Below are 23,083 nucleotides of genomic sequence, written 5' to 3'. Positions count from 1 at the left end.
AACATCCGTCTCTCTTCTCATCTCACTTGCATATGCAGGGCAGCTCAAGATTTGCTTCTGACCAGAAAGGGATCTAGCGGCAACAGCAGTCCAAACCGCCGTGTGGAACAAGCGAATACGGATACGACTGGATGAACCGGTGGCACGGACTTTTTGTCTGCTCGCCTATCACATTCCCACATCGGATATACGTACCATGCGTCGAGGCATTTTGACCACATTCATATTCGTATTCGTATTGCCCACGCTGCCTGCGGTCTCTCACAGGCTAGCAGAAGACTTCCTCGCCCAATCTGACGACTGCCTTTTAACTCCTGTGCCTTGCCTTTCTGGAACGCAGACTGCCCCTCGAAATTCTCATCCGTCTCTCCTTGATTCATCACATACACACGCAGCAGCATCATGACGACCAGCAAAGACCTAATCTCGGCCGAGCAGGTCAAGAAGAACGCCTTCGACCATGCCCTGCATAAAAGCTCGACCAAGACCGTGGGCGGCATCCGCTCTATGGTGGGCAAGGACAACGCCGCGCACGTCGCAGCTGTCGATGAATACTTCCAGCACTGGGACGGCAAGAAGGCTGAGGATGAGACGGATGAGATCAGACAGGCTCGAACGGCAGACTACGCCAGCCTGACCAGACAGTATGCACCTACGCATTTGAGCTTAACTCTGAAGTACCGATTGCTAACGCTAGCCTGATGATTCTAGATACTACAATCTCGCCACAGACCTATACGAGTATGCCTGGGGCGAGTCGTTCCATTTCTGTCGGTTCGCATACGGAGAACCCTTTGCCAGAGCTATTGCCCGCCATGAGCACTACCTGGCCCACAATATGGGAATTAAGAAGGACATGAAGGTTCTTGATGTCGGCTGTGGTGTTGGCGGACCCGCGCGCGAGATGGTCAAGTTCGCCCAGTGCCATGTCACTGGCCTCAACATCAACCAGTACCAGGTCCAGCGCGCAAAAAACTATGCCGCCAAGGAGGGTCTATCACACAAGCTCGACTTTGTTCAGGGAGACTTTATGGTATGTTAGCACTGCATTTTCCTACTACATGCTCAGCATATCATCGTCTGGAAGAGCTCGACCGCTGACTAGTCGTTTTTTTTTTGCGTATAGAATATTCCCTTCCCAGACAATTCGTTCGATGCTGTCTACGCCATCGAGGCCACGGTGCATGCCCCATCCTTGGAAGGCGTGTACAGTGAGATCTTCCGCGTCTTGAAGCCAGGTGGCGTGTTTGGCGTCTACGAGTGGCTGATGACAGAAGAATTCAACAACGACGACCTTGATCACCGTCGCATCCGGTTGCATATTGAGGAGGGCGACGGTATCGCGCAGATGTTCAAGATTTCGGACGGACTGGCGGCCATCAAGGCGGCCGGTTTCGAGCTGGAGCTGCACCATGACCTGGCTGCGGATGACGACGGCCCGGCGCCCTGGTACTGGCCTCTCGACAGCGACCTGCGGTACGCTCAAACATTTTGGGATGCTCTTACCGTGTTGCGTATGAATAAGTGGGGAAGAGTTGTGGCGCATAACTTCTTCAGTCTTCTTGAGGGAATCTACATCCTTCCGGCTGGTACAAGAAAGACGGCAGAGAGTCTGGGTAAGGCGGCGGATGCGCTTGTAGAGGGCGGCAAGAAGAAGCTCTTTACGCCCATGTATCTCATGGTGGGAAGAAAGCCAGCACCATAGGCCGTGACGGTTGGATCAAACTACAGGGCAGGTAGATTGTCGGATTCGATGTTGGCAGTGAATCAGGGTGTCGTTGAGCAATGTTGGTAGTCACAGTCGCAGGGTCTGCTTTTGGGAACTGGTACAAAAGAAGCGCTGACTATGTAATTAATAGCTAAGGAGCTTAGAAGGAGTGTCTAGTCTAGGGAATATGGAGGGTATTTATCAACCAAACCTGCGAAGCGGCTTTGCGCGATAGGTGCAACCTAGAGGGCAGAGCGTAGCTTCCAGATTTGTTTATTTAATTTTAATGGGACGTCTTCATGTAGTTGGGTTGGTGACGACTAGCGAATACCGGCTGTTGTATGTTTTTTGTCTTTTTTTGTTATTACGGGTATAGGTGGAGCGAACCCATATAAGGCTTCCTAGTCTTCTATCCATCACATACGACCATACCTAGTGGAAAATACGGGATCCCGTCCGCTCTCCCAGAGTCAAGCCGCTAAGGGGCTGATTAGTAGTTGGGTCGGTGACGACCAGCGAATACCGGCTGTTGTATGTTCTTTTTTTTTGCTGTTCTGCTCTATTGTTGCTTTTTTTGTTTTCAATGGGCTCCATTTTTGGGCGTCAAGTGGTGGTTTGTGGGGCATCTCCCCATAACGTGGGGAGTCGGAACTGGAGAGTTAGGGGCGTAAGGATAAGGCTGGGTAAATCTAGTCTGAAGACGGTCAAGGTGTAGGCTTAATTGGTAATGTACTAGGTAGAGAGGTTCCAAGGATGTGGCGTACGCACGCTCCTCGAATATGATTCTGCGAGCGTAGAGGTTCATCGTTAAAGATATTCAATAGCATGAAGTGCTGCTTATTACCGTGTGCTGGAACCTTGCGTTGGCCCTCACCGATGACTTTAATAGCTTTCCTAACTTTCCAGAGTAGTTTGTAGGCTCGAAGCGTAGATTCTTGAGATCGAGAAATACCTGCCTCTAGGGGTTTTGGTTGGCGCCAAATCCAGGCCGAGGGGCTAGAGGTATATGCTAGATATACGCGAAGGAGATTGACCGTCTCGAAGGTGGTCGATTAATGGAAGGTAGATTTGTCTTGGTCTGTAAGTCGTCGTCGACCTTTCGAAAGATTATCAATAACCCCCGGGTTAGATATTCCCGAGTGCTGTGGCGAGGAGATAATAAAAACCAATCGCCCTTGCGGCGAGAAGCGTATGTCAGCCTCTGAATAACAACTTAACATACTACTGGTATCAACATTTTTATTGACAGTCGGGGCCCAGCAGCCTCCGCGGCCATCTTGAATGACATTTCGCCGCTAATCGACAACATCAGAAGTTGCATAACAATGTGTTACAGGAGCGTCGGATTTCTCGGCTATGTATCTACCCTAGTGCGAGGGTTACCGACTCTTTCACCTTGGAAACTATTCTCTCGATGTCTTGCTTGGTGCTTGTGTAAGCAGGTCCTATCCATACGTGGTCTCCAGTCACACCGTCCTTGGTACCCATACCAGGGTAGAGACTAATGCCAACGTCGTTGTGCGCGACCAAGTGGACTTCTCTTGCGATGCCTGCTGATAGCGGGAATGGCTCTTTTGTTTTCTTGCAGCTCACAAATTCCAACTTCATATGTGTTAGTTTCCATCTTTCAACGTCTCCAACAGTCTCTGGCGGGTTATGTAACGTTGACTCACCGACCAAAAGAAGCCTCTGCCTCTAATGTCACCGACGTGTGGGTGATCTGCCAGCTGCTCGCGCAGAAGCTTGCCTAGATACTCGCCGTTGTCCCGAACATTCTGCACGAGGTTGTCTTCCCTGATAATTCGTTGAACTTCCAGTGCAGCAGCACATCCCACAGGGTGTCCTTGGTAAGTATGTGCGTGCGCGAAGACGCTATCGTGCGGATGTCAGCTTTGGGGGGGTTATGGGTACACAGATTGTCGTGACATACCCAGTTCCAGCTGTCAACGCAGCTGACACGCGATGGTTGATGAACATGCCAGCCATTGGTGCGAATCCACCTGCCAGGCCCTTGGCAACGGTCTGAATGTCTGGGACGACGCCCTCTTGCTCCCACTCGTGCAGCGTTCCACAACGACCCATTCCAGACATGACCTCTGTTCATGGTAAGTCATCTTCAGTAGCCTCCGATCTGACGAGTACTGACCATCTAAGATGAGGAGTGCTCCATACTTGTCGCACACTTTTTTCATAGCCTTGAAATAACCAGCAGGCGCAGGAACTGTGCCGAGGGTCTACGGTGCAACGCAATCAGTCAAGGATATGAACATGGGGAATATGTGGATGCTCACCGCCCCAACAACAGACTCGGCAACAAATGCGCAGACCGTATCAGGCCCGACCTCCTGGAACTTTTGATCTAGCTCATCCGCCAGCTGCTGCACGTAATCCTCTGTTGTCTGGCCATCTGTCCGTCCCCGATACTCGTAAGCAGCAGAGACACGGTGGATGTTATTAAACAGCATCCCCTCGAAAAGTTTCCGCCGTCCTACATGGCCACTCATCGATAGTGAACCTAGAGTCGAGCCGTGATACGACCCGTTGCGTGCAATAAAATTCATGCGCTGGGGCTGTTTGGGGTTCAACTCCATATAGTATTGTCTTGCCATCTTCATGGCTGCCTCCATGGCTTCGGCTCCTAAACATGATCAGCGTTCGCATCTTGATTCGAATCAAGATGGGATGACGTACCAGAGCACATCAGGTACACCTTGGACATCTCTTGGTTGGTTCCCCTGAGGAGCTCCGCAGCTAGCTCTTCGCCAATTGCATGGCCATAGAACATTGAATTTGAATAAGCAAATTTATCCCATTGCTTCACTATGGCAGCTTTAACCCTTTCATTATGGTAGCCAATGCAGGCTACTGCTGCACCACCAGTCGTATCCTCGATCGTTTTGCCATCTGAGAATTTCAACATGGTACCCTCGGCCGCCACAACGTGGAGAGGCAGTGGCTTCAGAGTCGGATGAAGAACGCCGCTGGGCTCACTGGCATGGCCCAGCACTGACTCCTCTAGGTTGCGGGACGTCGAAGAAGTGCTGAAGGCAGCTGCAAGGGCTGTTCTGCTTCTATAGCATGATACAGCTCGACGCATACTAGACTGCGTGGGCCATGGTGAAGCAGGCTTCCTGAGACAATGCAGGAGCACTCGAAGGTGCATAGATGAGCTAGTGGTCGACATGAATGAAGACAATTGCCGGACGTCCTGTCGTAAACCCTAGGTTTCAATGAGCTTGATGAGAATACTACGGAAGTAGAGTAAGTGAACTGTCAACGGGGAGTAGAGAATAACAACAGTAGATCCTCTAACCCTTACTGTCCTACCCGAAGGGTTCGTTTCACATGCTACAAGTATTACTCAGAGGATCATATTGTTGCCCTGGGGGTAGTTCCAACACGACTTCTCAGTACTTAGACGTGACTTGTGCCTTTATGCGAGTTCCGACCTTCGTATTCCAATTGTGGGGCAATGTAAGTCTCATCAAGCCACGCATGGCACGGTATCATGATCTGCAAGCAGGGGGGCGGCTCCTGTACGGACGATCGGCCACAACTGGCATTTTCAATAAGGAAGAAGTCTCCGAAGAAAAAGAAAAAAAAGCCTCATGTTCCATTATTCACACGCCTCCGTACGAGCAGTATCTAGGTAAGCTGACTGCAGTTGCCAGCTGCGTATTATGGGGAAAATCAGAACCCCTTCGACACAAGGCAACAAGTGGTCTCGTAGATCTATCATCCTGCACCTTCGTGGTCGAGAAGCCGAAAACAAGCACGTCGTATTCATAGTGGAATACGGAGTAAAAGCCTCATGTTTCATTACCCACACTCCTCCCTACGAGCAGCATCCAGGTAAGCTGACTGCAGTTGCCGGCTGCTTATCATGGAGAAAATCAGAACCCCTTCAACACAAGTCAACAAGTAGTCTCGTAGATCCATTGTCCTGCACCTTCGTGGCCAAGAAGCCGAAATCAACTATTTACGGTGAGATACGGTGTAGACTGGTAGTGTACGACGCCCGCCAGCAGCTGGTTTGCTCATAATGCCATAGACATCCCGCGCAAGCTCCTCCTGGAGAGTCGCTTCCAAGTACTGTGAACATTGAACTTCACATCACCCACGGCTATTTTGACAATTATCATCATCGTTTTTACGCATTTGTCATATATCTCGCACTCTCCATATCGGTCGAGCTCACAGCTGAGACAATTAGGCAATGTTTACGCTCACAGGGTCCCGGCGTGGTCTTCGACGGTTGACAACTGTGGCGAAAGATGGATTCAATGCACACAGTCGCAGCTACGTAGGCGTATCTGACCGTGTGCATCGTGTGACGATGTTCAAGATGCCCAAAGCTGAGGATCAGCAAAAGTTTTTGGCGCAGTGTCGGAAGATGGCTGTTGATAACCAGAGAGTATGGTGTCCCCCCCCCCCCCCCCTTTCCCAACAATCCTAATCACATCTATTTTCACGATTGCTGTCCTGCACATTTGCTTCCAAGGGCCCTTACTCACAGGTGAACTAGGATGGCAAACCTTATATCCTCAGTATGGTCGCCGGGCCTGTGGAAGAAGGTCCTCTCACTGAAGGCTACACCTTTGTCAACAAAACCGAGTTTGCCAGCATGGATGACATGCGGTATTACGAGAGCGAATGTCCCGCTCATGGAGAAGTGAAGAAACTCTTGGGGGAGATTACAATAGACGACATGATGACTGTCTTCTTCAAGCCGCAGGCGACTGGAGGCACGTAATTGGAGTCTTGTGTGTGTGTCTGTTAGTGGGTTTACCACGAGGCCTGCCTTTTAGGATGATTATATGGATACGATATAAATAGTTAATCAAGCTTTTGCCCCTGGCGGGGGCCTCTCTGGGGGTCCTCTGGGGGCCCTCCCGGGAGCCGCCCCGCCTGGCTGACTGCCTAGCTGGCTATCTCCCTATTGGTTATTGGTACTACGGCGAGGAAGGATGTGGGGCAAAATGAGGACTAGCATATTTGTCTCTTACCTTATATTGCGGTACCTGTATGCTATAGCTAAATTATATGCAAAACGAAGTCACTAGTACTTCTAAAAGCGGTATAGAGTGGGATACAAACGAAATTCTGACCAATTGTCAGTCGAGTCGAGCCGCTTGGTGTGGTCATTTTCCCCATTAGAGAAGCAAACCTGGAGGCTACGCTTTGCTTCATGATTCTATTCTATGCGCGCGTCTTATTGGTCACAGACCCCGGCTCGTGACTTGCTAGTTCACACTAGTCAAAGGGATAGAGCACCAGAATGAAAGAGTCCCGCTGGAACGTGGGCGAGGTACTGGTACATACTTGCACCGGTGTAGAGCGATGAGGTGCAACTCATGCAGTTGTATTGAGATGCCTGTGTCAGGGTGTGTAGCTAGTTAGGATGTGTGTGGGCTGCAAATATGCGTGGGTGGGTCCTGTGGCAGATCACGGCACTAATACAACAGCAAGTCTACGTCGTACGAGGAGGAACTCAGGGGACTCTTTACTCGGCGCAGGGGGTGGCAGCGTTAAATTGCGGGGCTGGCGGCCGTAATTTGGGGGCTGGGTAGGGATATCTCTGGGTGCCCCCGCAGTCTACATTCTCCCCCTTCGTAAACGTCGGGCTAAGAACTCGTACTAAATATCCGTAACGATGCTTTTTGTGGATCATAATGGAATCTCCAGTGACAAACAGGGGCGGCCCTTCACGTCATTATCGCTGTCAAATGCCGCCGTGCCAGTTCGACGTAACGTGTTGCAATCCTGGCCAACGAAGACTTCCAACAACGAACAATGAGGCGGCCTCCCCTCCCTGCACATGAGTGGATCTCGCGTAACTGTTGCGGTGGACCGTGCAACTCCTCGGTGCATTAGTGCATCCCGAGACCGGAATATTTACGAGCACAGGTGAAGCTGCCATGCCACACTCGAACCCTTCTCTTTCATATCCTGGGGCAGATTCGTCTAGGCATCGTTATCTGACAATTTCCCCCCCCCGCAATAATGGGAGTGTTCTTCTCTCGCCCTGGCCATGACCAACTCCCTGCCGGCTCGTTTGCGGCTGGCGACCAGGCTTCAGCAAAGAGTCCGTCCATAGCGCCATACCTCGGCGTCAACACAGGCGTCTCGTACGGCGACACTGCCACCCAGGACCTGCCACCCATCCCTTTGGAGTGGATCGTCTCACCCCGAGATCTTGACAAATCGTGCCCAGACGGGTCCAGCGTGCTAGCCTGGTTCGCCATAACGGACGCCGTCATCGTTTGCCTAACAATACTCGTCGCCCATCGGTCCTTCATCTACCACGCCTCACGTCGGCGGCTTGGGCGTCGGAGGCGCTCGGTCTGGCTCACCTGGACCATTCCGTTTGTTTGTCAACTGGTAGCAAATGCCGCTATTGCTGGCCTGGTGGGCAACAGCCCAGGATACGAGCACCTAGATAAAGCGAACATCTTCACAGTTTACCTCGCCCGTCCTCGATACTACATAATCCCCCTGGCACTACTGCGTGCACTCGTTACTATCCGCCGCTCCAGAGAATGGGATAAGACGAAAATCATTCAGCGTTCCCGTGACAATCGCCTCGAGTTTCCGTACGCCGATGCTTGGATCACCACCGCCATCTCCGAGCTTCTCCTCCTCATTGTGAACGCCATCTTCACGAGCGTTACCTGGAACCGCTTGCCCGACCGCAGCGAGCCCCGCGGTTTTATCCACGACAATATTAGCTATGTGTCCGGCACACCAGCCATCATGGCCTTGTGCATGGTCGTCTTCGTCCCGGTTTTCATTCGCTACGGCGAGGCCTTTCCCCTACAGAGCCATTACACAGAAGGGCCGATCCGCGCGCAAGGACAAAATAGTGAGGGCAGGCGCTGGGGTGCCAAGGTGAACAAACGTGGTCAGGCAAGTATTGGAATCGTGACGAACACAGATAAGAAGGCCATCGCTATCAAGAGAGGAGTGAGCTCTGTGATAGGATGCATCTTCTTGGGATTCATATGCTTGATCCAGTGGTCGTACTGGTCCGAATTTCTGCAATTGTCGGGAGTACTGTGAGTCTGCCTCGTACTGCTTGCGCCTCAACAGTGGCCAATGACAACTAACTAACCTTTGCCAGATTTTGTCCGCCCAAACCCGTAGAGACCAGCGTCATTTGGGTTGTTTTTACTTCCATAGGTAAGACACGCACTGGCCCTGCCGCTGTACGAGGGAGATGGCTCACACTTATTTCTATAGGTTTGCTCGCCGGAGCTGCATCCTAGTCATGGAGTGGGAAGTTCTCGTCACGACCCATGCGCTATCATCATTGGAGCAAAGTCATCATTGGAGCAAAGCTTGCAGACGTTTTCATTTAACTAGTTACATCATCAACCCTGTCCAGCAACAAAGACAAGTTTGAATATGGGGCTATTGTATTTTCATTTTTATTGTTGTAGACCGATTTGGGAGAAAGGACATGTGGTAATGCACACGTTTACGGAGGTCACCAGACGCCACCAACTTAGTCCTTCAACTTGCGGCCAGTCAAACGGACAGCGTGCGGCGTTTTGTGACTGTGCTAAATCGAAGTCTGGGTGTCTGACCGTGACCGCAACGCTCCCGTTGGGAGTGCCTTGAGAAGTTAAGGACAGAGCCTGTTGGCCCTCAAATGAGTTATCATTGGGATATGATTTGTAAGTGCGCTATATCTAGTTATCTAAGTGTATGCATGACTTGGTGCATATGTATTCGTAGCCTATCATATAGTATATCTTGATGGCAACTCTATCGTAACGCCCCATACTAGTACTCGTACTTAGATAGTATGGGGGACACTGCTCTTATGACAAAAGAAAAGAAAAGTACATTATACCAACTGAAGCCGTCGGCGATGCAAAGCGCTAACAAATTCCTCAAGGGTAGGGTGTTGAACGACATCATCGAGGCTTACTTGCGCCTGCTGCGGATTCGAAATGGCGTCCCCATTCACATGCGCCTCAGCGGTCTTGATCCTGCGTTGTATCGAGGCAACGAAATGGGCAGCATCAAGTAAGTCGCCTCCCAGCTGGTAGAACGGCAGGTAACGCATGCCGTCCGGAGTAGGTTCATCAAACGGCAACGTTGCCGCGCTTGTGCGTTTCGAGGTAAACGTGGAGAACCAGATTGTATCGAGGACAGTTGAAATGGTGTCTTTAGGTTTGTTGGTGGGCATGCCATTGCTTGTTTTGCCTTGACTTGTATGCTGTTGTGTAGGAGTTCTCACTGACCGCAGCATGGATACATTCGAGGCAGACCTTGGCATCGCCTGCGTTCCAAGAAGTATAGTTTGGTCGGACTTTGAAGGCAAAGCATCCAGGAGAATGTGAACGGTGTGGGCAAGATCGTCTAGCAACGCTTGAGCCGTGTCCGGATCAAATGCCATTGTCGAGTAACCTAGACTCATCTCAACAGTGCTATCGCTCTCCCGGGAGAGTACGGCAAGATCGTACCAGGTCGTGAGCGGGTTTGTTTCAGTAGTGATGGTGTTCACTTGGAAACCAATTTGTCCGCTGGCTGTCTTGGTCGCTGGCCAGGCTGGTCGGTGATTGACGATGGAGGTAAAGCGAGTAGCCATAGGCCAGTCCGTGCACTCTCGGATTATGGAACGGACACCGACACCTTCATAGGGAATGCGACTCCGCTGCTGATCCTGCACTTGCTTCAGCAGTTGAAAGACCGAGTGCTCGCGGCCGGAACCATCAGAAAACCTGATTCGCATGGGCACATTGGTTGCACAGCAGCCGACAACAGTACTGCTGATGGATGGGTCGACCAGGTTTCTCCCGGAAATGGTATCTCCAAACACCACATCGCTCTTTCCCGTGAATTGGGCTAGTACGTGCGCCCATGCACAGCTGATGATGGTGGAGGTGGTAATGCCCTCTCCCTTGGATGTCGGTAGTGGTATCACCTTGTCCTTGGTGAAGGCCATGCGCATAGGGGTCTGCTGGCCGGACCCTGTCGCTGGAATAAGCTCAGGCATGGAGGACCCCTCAAGCAAGCTACGCCAGTAGCTGTAGCTTGTGTCACTTGTCTGCCGGCCTAGGTCTGCGACGTAAGCCCCAAACGAGCTCAAGGGCGGCGGAGAGGCGTCCTGTTGATGGTACAGCTTGCGGAGGGAGTCCAGGATAATGGGGAGAGATATGCCGTCATATATAGCGTGTGACATGCGTAATAGTATGCGGGTCTCCTTGCTCTCCTCTTGCCAAAGGATAGCCATGTTCACCATGGGCGTACCAAGTCGAAGAGGTTGACGGCACATGGTCTCTTCAAATAAGCGCTGGGTGGCACGTTCCAGAGAGCCCTCAGCCTTGACCACGGGCACACTGTGCTGGTAGGACTTCAATATGACCTGGAGAAGCCTTCTGCTTCCAAGATCAAAAGCAAAGGTAGTGCGGAAAGCTTCGATATGCCGCGCCAGCAGCATGCAACTTTGCTGTAGTCGAACCAGATCGAGGCCAGAATCCGTATCAAGGACAAATGTATTCACTTCTGTCTGGGCCGCGGTCAATGCTCCTACCACGTTGAAGGCAACGGCGTCAGGGGCCGGGAAGACATCTTGGATCGATTCTTTCCCAGTCCCGGTGACGGGACATACAATCTTCTCGAGGAATGCGTCGATTTCCTCGTTGCCCATCCCGTAGAGTAGCTGGAAAGGTCGGTAAGGGGGCGGTGAAGCCGCTTCCCATGCCGATGTGGTGAGACTTTTGGCGACAATTGCCATTTCGAACAAGACTGGATTCTCAAAGATATCCAGCACACGAATATGAAGAGCCTCCGACTTTGCAGTAGCAACGACTTTCATTGCGCTGATAGAATCACCACCGAGGTCGAAAAAGTTATCATGTCGGTCAATAGTCTCTGCCTCGACCCCCAACACGGCTGCCCATAGCTTGCGGACGACGGCCTCCCTGTCGGTCTCGACCTTTCCAACTTTCGCGGCGGCTTGAGACTTTGTATCCGCGATTTGGATGCCCTCGCTCATCATGAAGTGACGGACGGCTTTACGGTCAATCTTTCCAGAGGCGTTCTTTGGTATCATGTCCATTTGTAGATATACTCTCGGAACCATGTATGCTGGCAATCTCCTGGCCAGAGATTCCTTGAGCCATGTCGAAAGTCCTGCCACGTCGCTATTGTCGTTTTCATCGTCATCATCATCGACGAACTCAAGAACGGCAACGAGTGCGTGTTGATTGTCGCTGATGCGCAGATACTCTACCACCGCCATTGGGACCTTGGGCATGAGTTTCACGATACACGACTCAATTTCGCAGAGGTCGACCCGCTGGCCCCGAATTTTGATCTGCGAATCGACTCTTCCCAGAATCGTCATCTTGCCATCGGCATTGTATCGCACCAGGTCGCCACTGCGATACATTCGACGTCCCGAGTTCCCAGGGCCAACATCTGCAGTGAAGCCTGGATCCGTGATAAACGCCGCCGAGGTCTTGACGGGGTCGTTGCGATACCCACGCGCGACCTGTGGGCCCTCAATAAGAAGTTCACCCACTGCGCCGATGGGAACAAGTCGGTTGTAGTCGTGGGGGTCCACGATCCACGCTTGTGTGCCGCGCATGGGGCTGCCAATGACGCATGAATCGCTTCCGTGTGTCATTCCAACGTTCTCGGTGCTGGTCACAGAGCACTCGGTTGGACCGTAGCTGTTGATCATGAGGGTGACATCCGAATCCAGAAGCCACTTCTCCATCAAGGCTGGGTTGCTGGCTTCACCACCCATTGCCAACACCTTCAACTGCGGGACCTCGGCCGGGGGGATCAGCGCCACGGTACTAGGTGTGAGGGTTGCGTTGTTGCTCTTTAGTCGCTGCAAGGACCCGACTAAGTCGTTCATACGCTCGCTCTCCGAAGGCAAGCATACGGTTCCTCCAAATGTCCAGGTCATGAAAATGTCGCTAATGGAGGTATCAAAGGTAAAGGCAGCGAATTGGAATACGCGGGTGGTCGGGTCTATGCTGTGGCTGGTGGCCATGTTTAGGACGACGTTGTATATGCCTCGATGCTCTAGGGTAACACCCTTGGGGATCCCTGTACTGCCAGAAGTATACATGATCCAGGCCATGTTCTCGGCTCGGACTGATCTTGAGGGAACAGCAGGATCGCGGCCATCGTATGACTTGATCCACTGGGCGAGTGCTGCTTCATTGACACTTTGGGTCCTGCAACCCAGCGGCCGTAACTTGTCTACCTTTGACTCATCACATAATACCATGGCTGGAGACGAGTCCTGCAGAATGAAACGGATTCTCTCCAGGGGTAGCTGGACTCCAAGCGGCACCACTGCGCCACCGGCATATAGAATGGCTAGTATAGCCACCATGGCCCATCGGGACTTGTCCATGTAGAGCCCGACTGCTACTTCAGGTCCCACGCCCCCTTCTGCTGTAAGCAGCTGGGCAAGGCATCTGGCTGCTTGATCAAGCTGCTCATAGGTAAGCTCCCCGTCCCAGGAGCTGACTGCTGGAGAGTCAGGGCTAGTTTGAACAGTCTTGATGACCAGGTCATGAACACAGCCCAGGGACGGCCATTGGCCGGTGAGGTTCCACTCGGCAATCTTGTGTAGATCGTATGAGGTGACCAGAGGAAGGTCTCCCACCGTCTGCTGCTCGGAGGTGGCTTGTACAGCAAGCTGGGTGACGTTGTGCTCGAACTGTCTCAGCACCGATTGGAGCTGGTCGTCGGGGATGACGGCGCCGTCGAACCGAGCCGATACCTCAAACCTCCCCTGCTGCTCATCCAACTTGCACAAGACTGCGAGGGGGTAGTCATCGAGCGCCTCCATCTTCATGTGTACCTGCTCAAAGACGGGTAGTTGAAGCGATTCATCGTTCAAGGCCTCATCTGCTGCGGTGTGTACGAGGAACAAGTGTCTAAGGTCCGCCGGGTTGAAAGCGGGAACGAGTCGTTTGATTTTCTGGAGTCCCACATGCTCAAACGGTATCATCTCGACGCCTTGGCGGTGCACACTGTCCAAAAAGTCCTGGACTCTTTGCTGGCCGTGTACTTTGATCCGGACGGGGACCGTGGTGAACGTGGGCGCCGCGAGCTCCGTGATATCCACCACGGGCGCGGAGCGGCCTGAAAGATTGACTGCAAACATGACGTCTTGGACGCCAGCATACTGGGCTACTGTCAAAGCCCACGCTGCCCTGAGGAGACTAGGGAAGGGTGTTTGCAGCCCCGCGAGGTCATCTATACGGACTGTTTGCTTCAGAACCGAAGTAGGCTTGGGCTCATAGAAGCCAACAGAAGGAATCGAGGGAAAGTCGGTAAAGGATTCATCATCAGCACCTGCCAAAGTCTGAGTCCAGAAGTGCGATGCGGCGTCCACGTCAATTCGCAGGACGTGACGAATGAACCTCGGGTACGGGATAGCTTTGGGAGTCTCACGTCCGGAAAATGCCGGGTAGAGGTAGCGGAACAGGATCTTTTCCATACTCCATTTGTCAAAGATGCTGTGGTGCGTGGTCAAGACAAAGCACTTGTCTCCTGAGCTCTGCTCCTCAACAATGGCACAGCGAAGAAGAGGCTTGCCCGGTTCGAAGCCCGCGACCTTGTCCGCTGCAAGATAGCTGTCTAGATCGCCACCCATGTGCCATACCAAGGGCTCGTCAACCACTGCCTGTAGAAAGCCACTGTTGCGGTCCAGCACGATTCGGGTGCGAAGAATAGGCAGTGTCCTGGCTACCGTCTCCCATGCAGCCTGGAACCTGACAATGTCAAGATCCTTCCCGCTGGCTCGGAACACTTGGTGATATGTATAGGCCGTCGGCAGTCTTGCTGTGATGGCGAACAGCGCTTCTTGCATAGGCGTGCAAGGATATACATCTGTAATCTGGTTGGGGGCTACCTGGCATTGAGAAGCAAAGTTTGCTAGTCGAGATTCAATTCCGCCGGGGCCATCTGGATGCTCCGGCATTAATTCGAAAGGGGCAGGATCCTCCTCCTCTGCTAATTCAACGACGCTGGTCTCCTGCTCGGTTTCCAGGATCCGAGTATATTCCTCCAGTACGGGGTGCATGAATATGGACGCAACGGTCAAATGAAGGCCGACTTGTCGAGCCGATGCGACAAGTTTCATGGCTGCCAAGGAATCACCACCGAGTCGCATAAAGTGGTCTCGCGTACCGATCGAGTCGGCGTCAATAGAGAGGACCTCAGCCCATAGCTGTTGAAGTTGCTTGCCAATCTTGGTTTGGGGGCTTTTCTTGATGCCTTCACTAGTCAGATAGCGTCGCAACAAGGACGAGCCTGACTCGAGATTCGCCAATAGCTTATGCACAGCTCCTCTGTTTGTCTTGCCAGACGATGTCAGGGGGATCTTTTTCCAGGGCATAAAGGCGGTCGGCACCATGTAGCTCGGTAGCTCATCTCCCAACCCGTCCCTGAGGCTACATAAGGCCTTCTGAATCTTGCTGGAAGGGGCAAGAATGGTGACACCATTAATCTCCTCGGTCTGGTCAAGGTCGAACAGTTCACAATCTTCAGAGAAGTCAATCACAGCTACAAGATCATTCGCTTTCTTGCCAGCTTGGAGATCGATCAGATCGACAACAATCGTCTGCGCCCCGGCGAGGAGCTTGCCGATCCAGTACTCGATCCGGCCCAGGTCAACTCTGTGCCCACGGAACTTGACCTCGCTACCCATGCGGCCAACATAAGTGTAAGATCCGTTGGGATTTTGCCGAATAAGATCGCCTGTCCGATACATGCGCCTCCCGGCGCCATCTAGGCCGAGTTGCTTCATGAATCCGGGGTCCACCACGAAGCATTGCGCCGTCAGCTCTGGGTTGTTCAGATAGCCCCGGGCCTGCCAGGAGTTCTCCACGAGAAGCTCACCGGGGATGCCAATAGGACACAGGCGGTTGTGGTCGATGGTGCTTGTGATCCAAAAGTTACAGTTGTCCAGCGGGTATCCAATGACGGGCGCGTCTTCAAGTCTTTCCATCGGCCGGCCGCAGGACGAGTACACAGAGCACTCGGACGGACCGTAGATATTAACCACCTCTGCGTGATTTATCCAACGCTCGACAACAGCTGGCTTAATCAGCTCGCCAGCGACTTGAATCTGAGTTATGCACGGCACATCGACCGGATTGATCATGGATGCCACGGTTGGCGTCAGCACCATCTGATTGACATTCAGGTCCCGAATGGCCTGTGAAAGAGAGTTGATGCGTTGGTCTTCCGACGGGATGCACACACATCCTTTGAAGATGAGGGTTGTCATGACTTCTTGCAGAGTGACATCAAACTCATGGGATGCAAACTGGAGGGTGCGGGACCCCTTATGCCAACGTGTTGCTCTTCCGTGTGCCGGCAGACTGGTGGCCAGACCGCCGTGGACCAGCAGGCATCCCTTCGGTAAGCCTGTGCTTCCGGATGTGTACACAATCCATGCGGCGTGTTCAGGGGTAAGCGTTGGGCATATGGGCCCATCCACGATCGGGTCCGGAAGGCTGGCCAACAAGGTGTCGCTCACGTCGACAATACGAGGTCCTGAGCCAGACAACCTGTCGGTGTGCCCAGCGTTTGTCAGCATAACAGCTGCTTGGCAGTCCTCCAGGAGTGCCTTTGCTTGCTCCAGTGGGTACGTCGAGCGCAGCATGACGACGACGCCACCGGCTTCTAAGATACCCAAGATCGCCACGACAGTCCACCTAGACTTATCCATGCAAACCGCCACAGTGGACTCGGGACCTACTCCAAGGCGAGAAAGATTCTGGGCAAGCCTCCTGGCGTTGGCCCAGAGTTCCTTGTAGGTAAGGTCGCCGTCCCAGGCGCAGACCGCTGGCGAGTCAGGCTGTTCTTGGACTACGTCCCTGATTAGGTGGTGTAGGCAGGTCAAATCCCGCACCGGTATCCTAGCATTCTGTTTCTTGATTCGGGTTAGATCAGTAGAGGTGATCTCCTCCAGGCTGCGTAGCTGCCTCTCATGATTCTTCTCGTCGAGGAACTGCGAAACCCAATGCCCAAGCTGTCGAAGAAGCACCTCCACCTGAGTCTCGCTTACAATCTGAGTGTCGTAACGGGCCTCGACCTTGATCGAGCCCCCTTGCTGGCTGGGGAGCTGGCACTGAACGGTGAGAGCAAATGTGTCAAACGCGTTCACATCCGTGCTCACCAGCTCCAAGCCGGGAACTTGGATGGCTCCCTCTCCAGTCCTACCATAGGGGGGTTCGATAGCAAGAGCATGTTTGATATCCGTGGCAGGATCGAGATCGGGACCAAGCTGCTTGATCTCTTGCAAGTCCGTATGTTCAAAGGGTATCATTCCTATTGTCTGGGACCGTATATTTTCGAGATACGTAGAAATCTTGGCTTCCCGATCGAAATGCACTCGAACCGGCACGGTAGTGATCGTGGGCGCAATCAGCTCCGTAATACCCGCGACGGGGGCGTTTCGGCCAGAGAGAATCGCTCCAAAAACTACATCGTTTGTGCCTAGGTACTGACCTAGAGTCACGGCCCAACCAGCCCTCAGGACGTCAGCGAGTGATAGTCCAGAGCTCGAATGATCAAACATCGAAGTGTCTATCTCGGAGCGAAGCAAGGCGGTGGGCTTCGGCTGGTAGAAAGCAGACGGCATAGTAGGGAAGGCTGAGGGGACATCTCCTCCAAGCTGGTCGCGCCAGTAGGAGGCAGTCCTGATCCCATCAACCTCTTTCTTGCGCTGCAGGTACTCAATGAATCTCGTGAAGGGGATGGTACGAGGCCGTTCGTTACCGAGATAAAGAGCCGCCAGTTGCTTATAGATTAGCTGGGAGCTCCAGCCATCGTAGATAGAGTGATGCGCGGTCCACACGAAATAAGAAACACCATTCGCCTTTTGGTGCACCAAAGCAAGACGAATGAGCGGTTGTCCCACTCCCATGGCGCGCGCTTGGTCCCCTGCAACGTACTCCTCCAAGTCATCGTGGGTCTGCCACGTGGGTGTCTTTTTCGACAGCACCTGCAACGATCCTGAGCGGTGTCCAAGTAACATGTGGGTTCGCATCACGGGGGTTCGCTGGACCATGACGTTCCACATCTCTCGGAAGCGTATGAGATCGATCGAATCCGAAAGAGCAAAGACTTGCCGGACAAGATACGCCGTTGGACGTTGCTCCGTGGCAGCTAACATGCTCTGCTGTAACGGGGTGCAAGGATAGATATCCTCAATGTCTTCGGTACTGAGGCTGCACTGGATGGCAATGTCTTCCAATTCCGACTGTGTATCTCTCGAGGCTGGCTGCCAGAGAGAGAAAGGGGGAGGGTCGCTCCGCTCCTCACCCTGAGCAGAGTTAACATGAACCTTGCCAGCTGCGTTGCGTTCGTCGAGAATTCGTGCCAGGTCTTTGAGTCTTGGGAACTCCAACACGTCTTTGACCGTCATGTTCAGGTGCTCTCGTCGAGCCATCTCAACCAATTTTATAGCTAGGAGAGAGTCTCCCCCTTTATAAAGAAAGTGGTCGCTTTCTCTAATAGACGAGCTGCTAACGCCGAGAACAGACGCCCACAGACTTTTAAGCATTTGCCCAGTCTTCGTCAGCAGCAGCTGGTCATTTTCGCTTGCATCCTCGAAAACGTACGTGTACTCCTCTAGAGCGGCCGTGTCCAACTCACCAATCAACCGGCGAACCATTTGGCGGTCGGTCTTGGCAGACGCCGTCAGGGGTATACGTCCAAAGGGAATGAAGAAGGTGGGGATCATATAGGAGGGTAGCTTTTCTTGCAATGCATTCCGCAGCAGGTTGATTCCCTCGCGAAGCTCATCCGACGCTGGGAGAACCTCCCCATCCCCCGAGGGAACAAGGGCGGCACGTTTGGAAAACTCAACCACAGCAAACAAGACTGCACCTCCTGAAGACAACGTAGAGTCTTTCTCCTCTGTAGGGACAAGGCCAACCACGGCCCGGATAACACCATCGAGGCATTCTATAATCCAGTGCTCGACCTCTGATACATCCAATCGTTGGCCGCGAATCTTCATTTGCGTGTCTCTTCTGCCAATATAGCTCACGGTGGAATCGCTTTCTTGCCGCACAATATCTCCTGTTCGGTAGAAACGTCTTCCGGGATCCAGCCCCAATAGAGACGCAAATGCTGGGTCACGGACGAAAGCAGTAGATGTTCTGGCTTCGTCGTTGAGATAGCCCCGGGCTAGCAGTGGTCCCTCGATCAATAGCTCGCCCGGAGCTCCTGGAACACATAGCCTCCCTGGGTTCTGCGGATCGGTAACCCAGAAGTTGACGCTCATGGGGAATCCAATGTTCGACCGGTCTTCCACACTCTGGAGCGGCTTGCTGACACTGGCAAATATAGAGCTCTCGGTTGGGCCATAGGCATTGAAGATGTCTGCCTTCCCCAGCCAGGCTTCTAATACCCTTGCTTTGACCTCTTCTCCAAACAAGATCAGTTTTCGTACCCCTGGGGCGTCCGCGGGACGAATGGTTGATGCCATGCTCGAGGTAAGGGAGAGAACGTTTGCCTGTAGACGAAGTACAGAACCTGCCAGGTCGTTGATGCGATCCGTCTCATTGGGTATGCAGACACAACTGCCGTATATGAGCGTGGTGAACAATTCGAAAAGGGAAACGTCGAACGTGTGCGCCGCGAATTGGAGTACCCTATCCTCTGGAGACAGGTTCAGTGCGACTCCATGAGTACGCATGCTAGTTGCCAGGGCTCGATGCTGGACCAATACACCCTTTGGTGTTCCAGTGGAGCCAGACGTGTAAAAGATCCATGCGGTGTTTTCCGGCTCTGGCCGCGACTCTTGTGTGGTGGTAATTGTTGTTGTCATTGTTGTTGTTGTTGTTGTTGTTGTTGTTGTTATCGTTGCTGATGAGGAGGGACTTGGTAACTCGTCCACCATAATGTCGACTATATTCAAAAGTGGTATGCCCAGTCTAGAAAGTCGGCTAACTTGCTTTGCATCTGTAACCACGACCACGGGGGATGAGTCGGCGGCGATGGCCTGGACACGAGCAATGGGCTCCCCCACACCGATGGGGACGACAGCTCCGCCAGCCTGTAAGATGGCGAGCATGGCGACCGGCACGAGCTTAGATTTGTCCATACAGACTCCCACTGGAACCTCTGGACCGATACCAATATTCAATAAATGCCAAGTGAGATGGGAAATGCATTTTCCCAACTCCCTGTATGTCAAGCTGCCATCCCAAGCGTCGATGGCAACAGCCGATGGTTGGTCCTGGATACGCTCGTTGACCAGCTCATGGACGCACCGGTTCAGACTCTCGGGAACACGTGAGTTGTTCTCCAAGATCTTCTGCTTCTGACCTTGGCTGATCAGCTCGAGTCTGGACACCGTGGTGCCAATATCTCGGAAGATGGAGTGAACGACCTCCTGAAAGCTGTCAAGGAGACGCTGGGCATAGTCTCTATCCATCCGAGATGCCCAATAATCCAGCATGATCTCCATATCGGATTGACCAGCTGAAACTACAAGAGAAACATCATACTAGCCGGCAGAGTTAAAAATTGTTGTACGGTTAGGTTGCTCTCGAGGATCTACACTTACGTTGGTAGGACTGGAGCCTTTGATGAGCTTGTAACTCAAGCCATGAAGGTTTCCATCAGCCTGAACAAGTTTCCGACGGAATGACATAATAGTATTGCTCCAGCGGCGGACAGAAGTGGTGTTGGAGAGCTCTGCCTCATGGGACAGACTGTCCGCGTATTCAGAGTCAACAGCCCTAATGGCACCCAGGACGTCAGTGTCCCCATCCAACTTCATAGAGCAAAGAAGTGTGGTGATCAGCGGGCCAACGGCCGTCATGATGCCCTTTAGGGGCTTGTTTCTCAGGGAGGATATGTATGAGAAGCACACGTCGTTCACGCCAAGATAACTGCGCAGCACAACTCCCCAGGCAAGCTGGCATACACTGGCCAAGTTGATTTTGTGCCGTCGACACATCCGATCCATGGATGCTACGTTGACGGGCATGGTGGCATGTATGCTTTCGAAGCCGTGTAAATCAGCCTTTTCCCGCGTGACTGGGAGGAGTGCTGCTTGCGTCTTGGAGAGATATTTCTGCCAGTATTCTGAGATAGTATGGGTCTCTCCCGATAGATGCTCGCTAAGCGCGTACTCGGCGTAGGAAAGAGACTTGTCACCGGTGCCTATACGTCCCATAGCAGAGGCACTCAGGTCGTTGAGAAGAACTTCGGCAGAGTGGCCATCGGTGATGGCGTGTGACATGGTCAGCACAATAAGATACCGCCCAGGACCTTCCTGAACAATGGCCAGATGATGCGGCACCCCGAATGGTTGAAATTCAACCGTTACCGACTCAAGAGTCCCTGTAATTATATCGACTGGCGGGGCCACTTTCTTGAGCACGACTTGGTCAAAGTGCCCTGGGCGACTTTTGCTCTCGACAAACACAGTCCGGAGGGACGAGTGCTTCTCGACGACCTTTCTCCATGCCAAGGCCCATTTCGCAGCGTCAAAAGATGCGAAAGCGCCGGATGTTGAGGCTCTGGCCGTGAAGCTGCATATGTATGCTCCCTTGTCTAGGGAATTGCCCATGAGCATATTATCTTGTATAGGTGTGCACGGGTAGATGTTGCAAATATCTGCAACAGGATCTTGAGTAATTCGAAGCAACTGATGCTCGAATAAGTAGTCCAGAGATGGGTAGTCAAGTGAAATATAGGGGAAGTCGGAGAGAGTGGGCAAAGGTCGGCGGCTAGTTAATGTTGCGACCGTCTCTTGTAGATGGCTCACGAAGCTCTCAGAATTGCGCTTGAGATCTGTTTCTCCTCCGAACTTGGCACCGCACACGACCAAGAAGCTCAATTTTGCACCCATCCAAAAAGGGGTCATGGAGAGCCCTCCTGCTGAGTGAGCAATGACCTCCGCAGCATGGGCTCTGGGCACTTTGTCGGTCGACTGCATTATATTGTTGACTGAGGCCTCCTTCTGCTTCATGAGCCGAGTTGTGTCAAAGATGAGATTGCAGTGATAAGCATCATTGTAGACAGGGCTCAAGAGTGAACGCCGTCTCGAATCCTTGGCGCTGCGGCACAGATCGACTCTGTCTCCAGTGCAGTGATAGGGTATCTCAGCAATCTCATCAAAGCATCCAATCACACTGTTCCACGCATCGTCCTCCTCATGGGGCCGACCATCCCTGATTTCGACAGGTCTCAATGGGCCCAGTGATTGATCTCCAAAGGAGGAAGCCAAAGATGCAAAGATCACATCGTGAATTTCTGTACGCAAGGTTCGGTGGCATGTCTCGCTATGAAGTGCTTCCGTCAACTCCAAGCTCAGACTGAAGACGTAAGATGAAACAATGCCGTTTTGCGGGAATGGTTCTTTCGGCGGCGATCTTGAACTTGCGGAGGGCCCAGTCGCGACAGCAGATTCGATCTCCTGAGACGCTCCCCGATTCAACCGTTCAACCCAATCAGTGAAGGCGTGGTGCTGAACGCCCAAGTCATGTGATTGGGTTAGGTATGCCTGTATATCTCGAAGAAGGATCTGCCATGAGTGGAAGTCCAAAGCGGCAGTTGATGCCACGAAACCGAGTTTCCTGATGCGGGATTCTTCTCCAAAGAAGAGAACGCTGAGAAGTGGGCTTGACGTCAAAACCTCCTCCTGCAGCTTTCTCACCCGAGCGATGGCTTCCTCATCGGATTCATATGGCACCAAGGTTCCGAAGGGGGAAGGGGTGATGCCTGACAAGACGAAGGAATCCTCTTGTTTGGGCACCAGGGACGCTCCAAGAATCGGATGTCTCTCCACCAGCCTCTCCAGCATTTGAGTAGCATCTGTGAGGGACATTGGAGCCTCAATATCCAATGTGAAGCCCTGTGACGAGCCGGCGGTACGGTACAGACTTTGGAGCTGCGTGTGGGGAATAGAAACAGATCTGCAGTCCGTTGCGGCACCCGATCGCAGTAACTCTGGGTAGGTCTCGACCAGCTGTTGAGCTAGGTTACGCATAGACATGCTAGAGGCATGGACCATGTCGACGAGGAGACCAAGTTCCCTACATTTCCCAGCGAAGAACACTCCTGACAGCATTTCGCCGCCTTGCTCGGTGAGAGATTTCTCTGGATCAATCTCAGATTCATCCCTTCCCAGGACCTGAGATGCCGCCCTGCACAGCATGATTTCGATGCCATTGTGACCGTTCATCATGGGCTTGACAGCTAGAAAGCGGTTGAAACGGTCGTAGATTCACTCGCTATGGCAACTAAAACAAGATGTGCTCCGAATAAAGGCGACGGACAGCTCAGAAGCAGCTTTGGAAGAAAACAAAAATGATCTAAACAAAAATGGTCGACAGGTTGTGATAGTGAGGCTCGGGAGTAATC

The 23,083-nt window shown here is 52.6% G+C and overlaps 5 protein-coding genes across 5 annotated transcripts; 3 read left to right on the top strand and 2 right to left on the bottom strand.

Moving 5' to 3' along the window:
- Nucleotides 1–402: 402 nt before the first annotated feature.
- ERG6_1 (S-adenosyl-L-methionine-dependent methyltransferase) lies at nt 403–1,705 on the top strand (the record flags this gene model as incomplete). The annotated part of the gene is made up of 3 exons (XM_083189612.1): nt 403–644; nt 712–1,033; nt 1,127–1,705. 3 exons carry the CDS (start codon nt 403–405, stop codon nt 1,703–1,705), a joined length of 1,143 nt encoding a protein of 380 aa, XP_083053471.1.
- Nucleotides 1,706–3,070: 1,365 nt separating this feature from the next.
- Nucleotides 3,071–4,493, bottom strand: ACO1O0_000107 (putative secondary metabolism biosynthetic enzyme; the record flags this gene model as incomplete). The annotated part of the gene is made up of 5 exons (XM_083189611.1): nt 3,071–3,310; nt 3,382–3,502; nt 3,639–3,802; nt 4,000–4,346; nt 4,400–4,493. 5 exons carry the CDS (start codon nt 4,491–4,493, stop codon nt 3,071–3,073), a joined length of 966 nt encoding a protein of 321 aa, XP_083053470.1.
- Nucleotides 4,494–6,053: 1,560 nt separating this feature from the next.
- On the top strand, nt 6,054–6,461 carry ACO1O0_000106 (Dabb family protein; the record flags this gene model as incomplete). Its single annotated transcript, XM_083189610.1, has 2 exons — nt 6,054–6,122; nt 6,234–6,461. 2 exons carry the CDS (start codon nt 6,054–6,056, stop codon nt 6,459–6,461), a joined length of 297 nt encoding a protein of 98 aa, XP_083053469.1.
- Nucleotides 6,462–7,711: 1,250 nt separating this feature from the next.
- On the top strand, nt 7,712–8,767 carry ACO1O0_000105 (uncharacterized protein; the record flags this gene model as incomplete). Its single annotated transcript, XM_083189609.1, has 1 exon — nt 7,712–8,767. One exon carries the CDS (start codon nt 7,712–7,714, stop codon nt 8,765–8,767), a length of 1,056 nt encoding a protein of 351 aa, XP_083053468.1.
- Nucleotides 8,768–9,557: 790 nt separating this feature from the next.
- NRPS7_1 (NRPS) lies at nt 9,558–22,907 on the bottom strand (the record flags this gene model as incomplete). Its single annotated transcript, XM_083189608.1, has 2 exons — nt 9,558–20,216; nt 20,277–22,907. The coding sequence occupies 2 exons, from the start codon at nt 22,905–22,907 to the stop codon at nt 9,558–9,560; spliced, it is 13,290 nt and encodes a 4,429-aa protein (XP_083053467.1).
- Nucleotides 22,908–23,083: the final 176 nt, after the last annotated feature.

Source organism: Amphichorda felina (assembly GCF_050947745.1).
Source record: "Amphichorda felina strain 45539 chromosome Unknown scaffold_1, whole genome shotgun sequence".
Classification (NCBI taxonomy): Eukaryota; Fungi; Ascomycota; class Sordariomycetes; order Hypocreales; family Bionectriaceae; genus Amphichorda; species Amphichorda felina.
The sequence above is the reverse complement of the archived record's forward strand: the minus strand, read 5'-3'. Positions and strand labels throughout refer to the sequence as shown.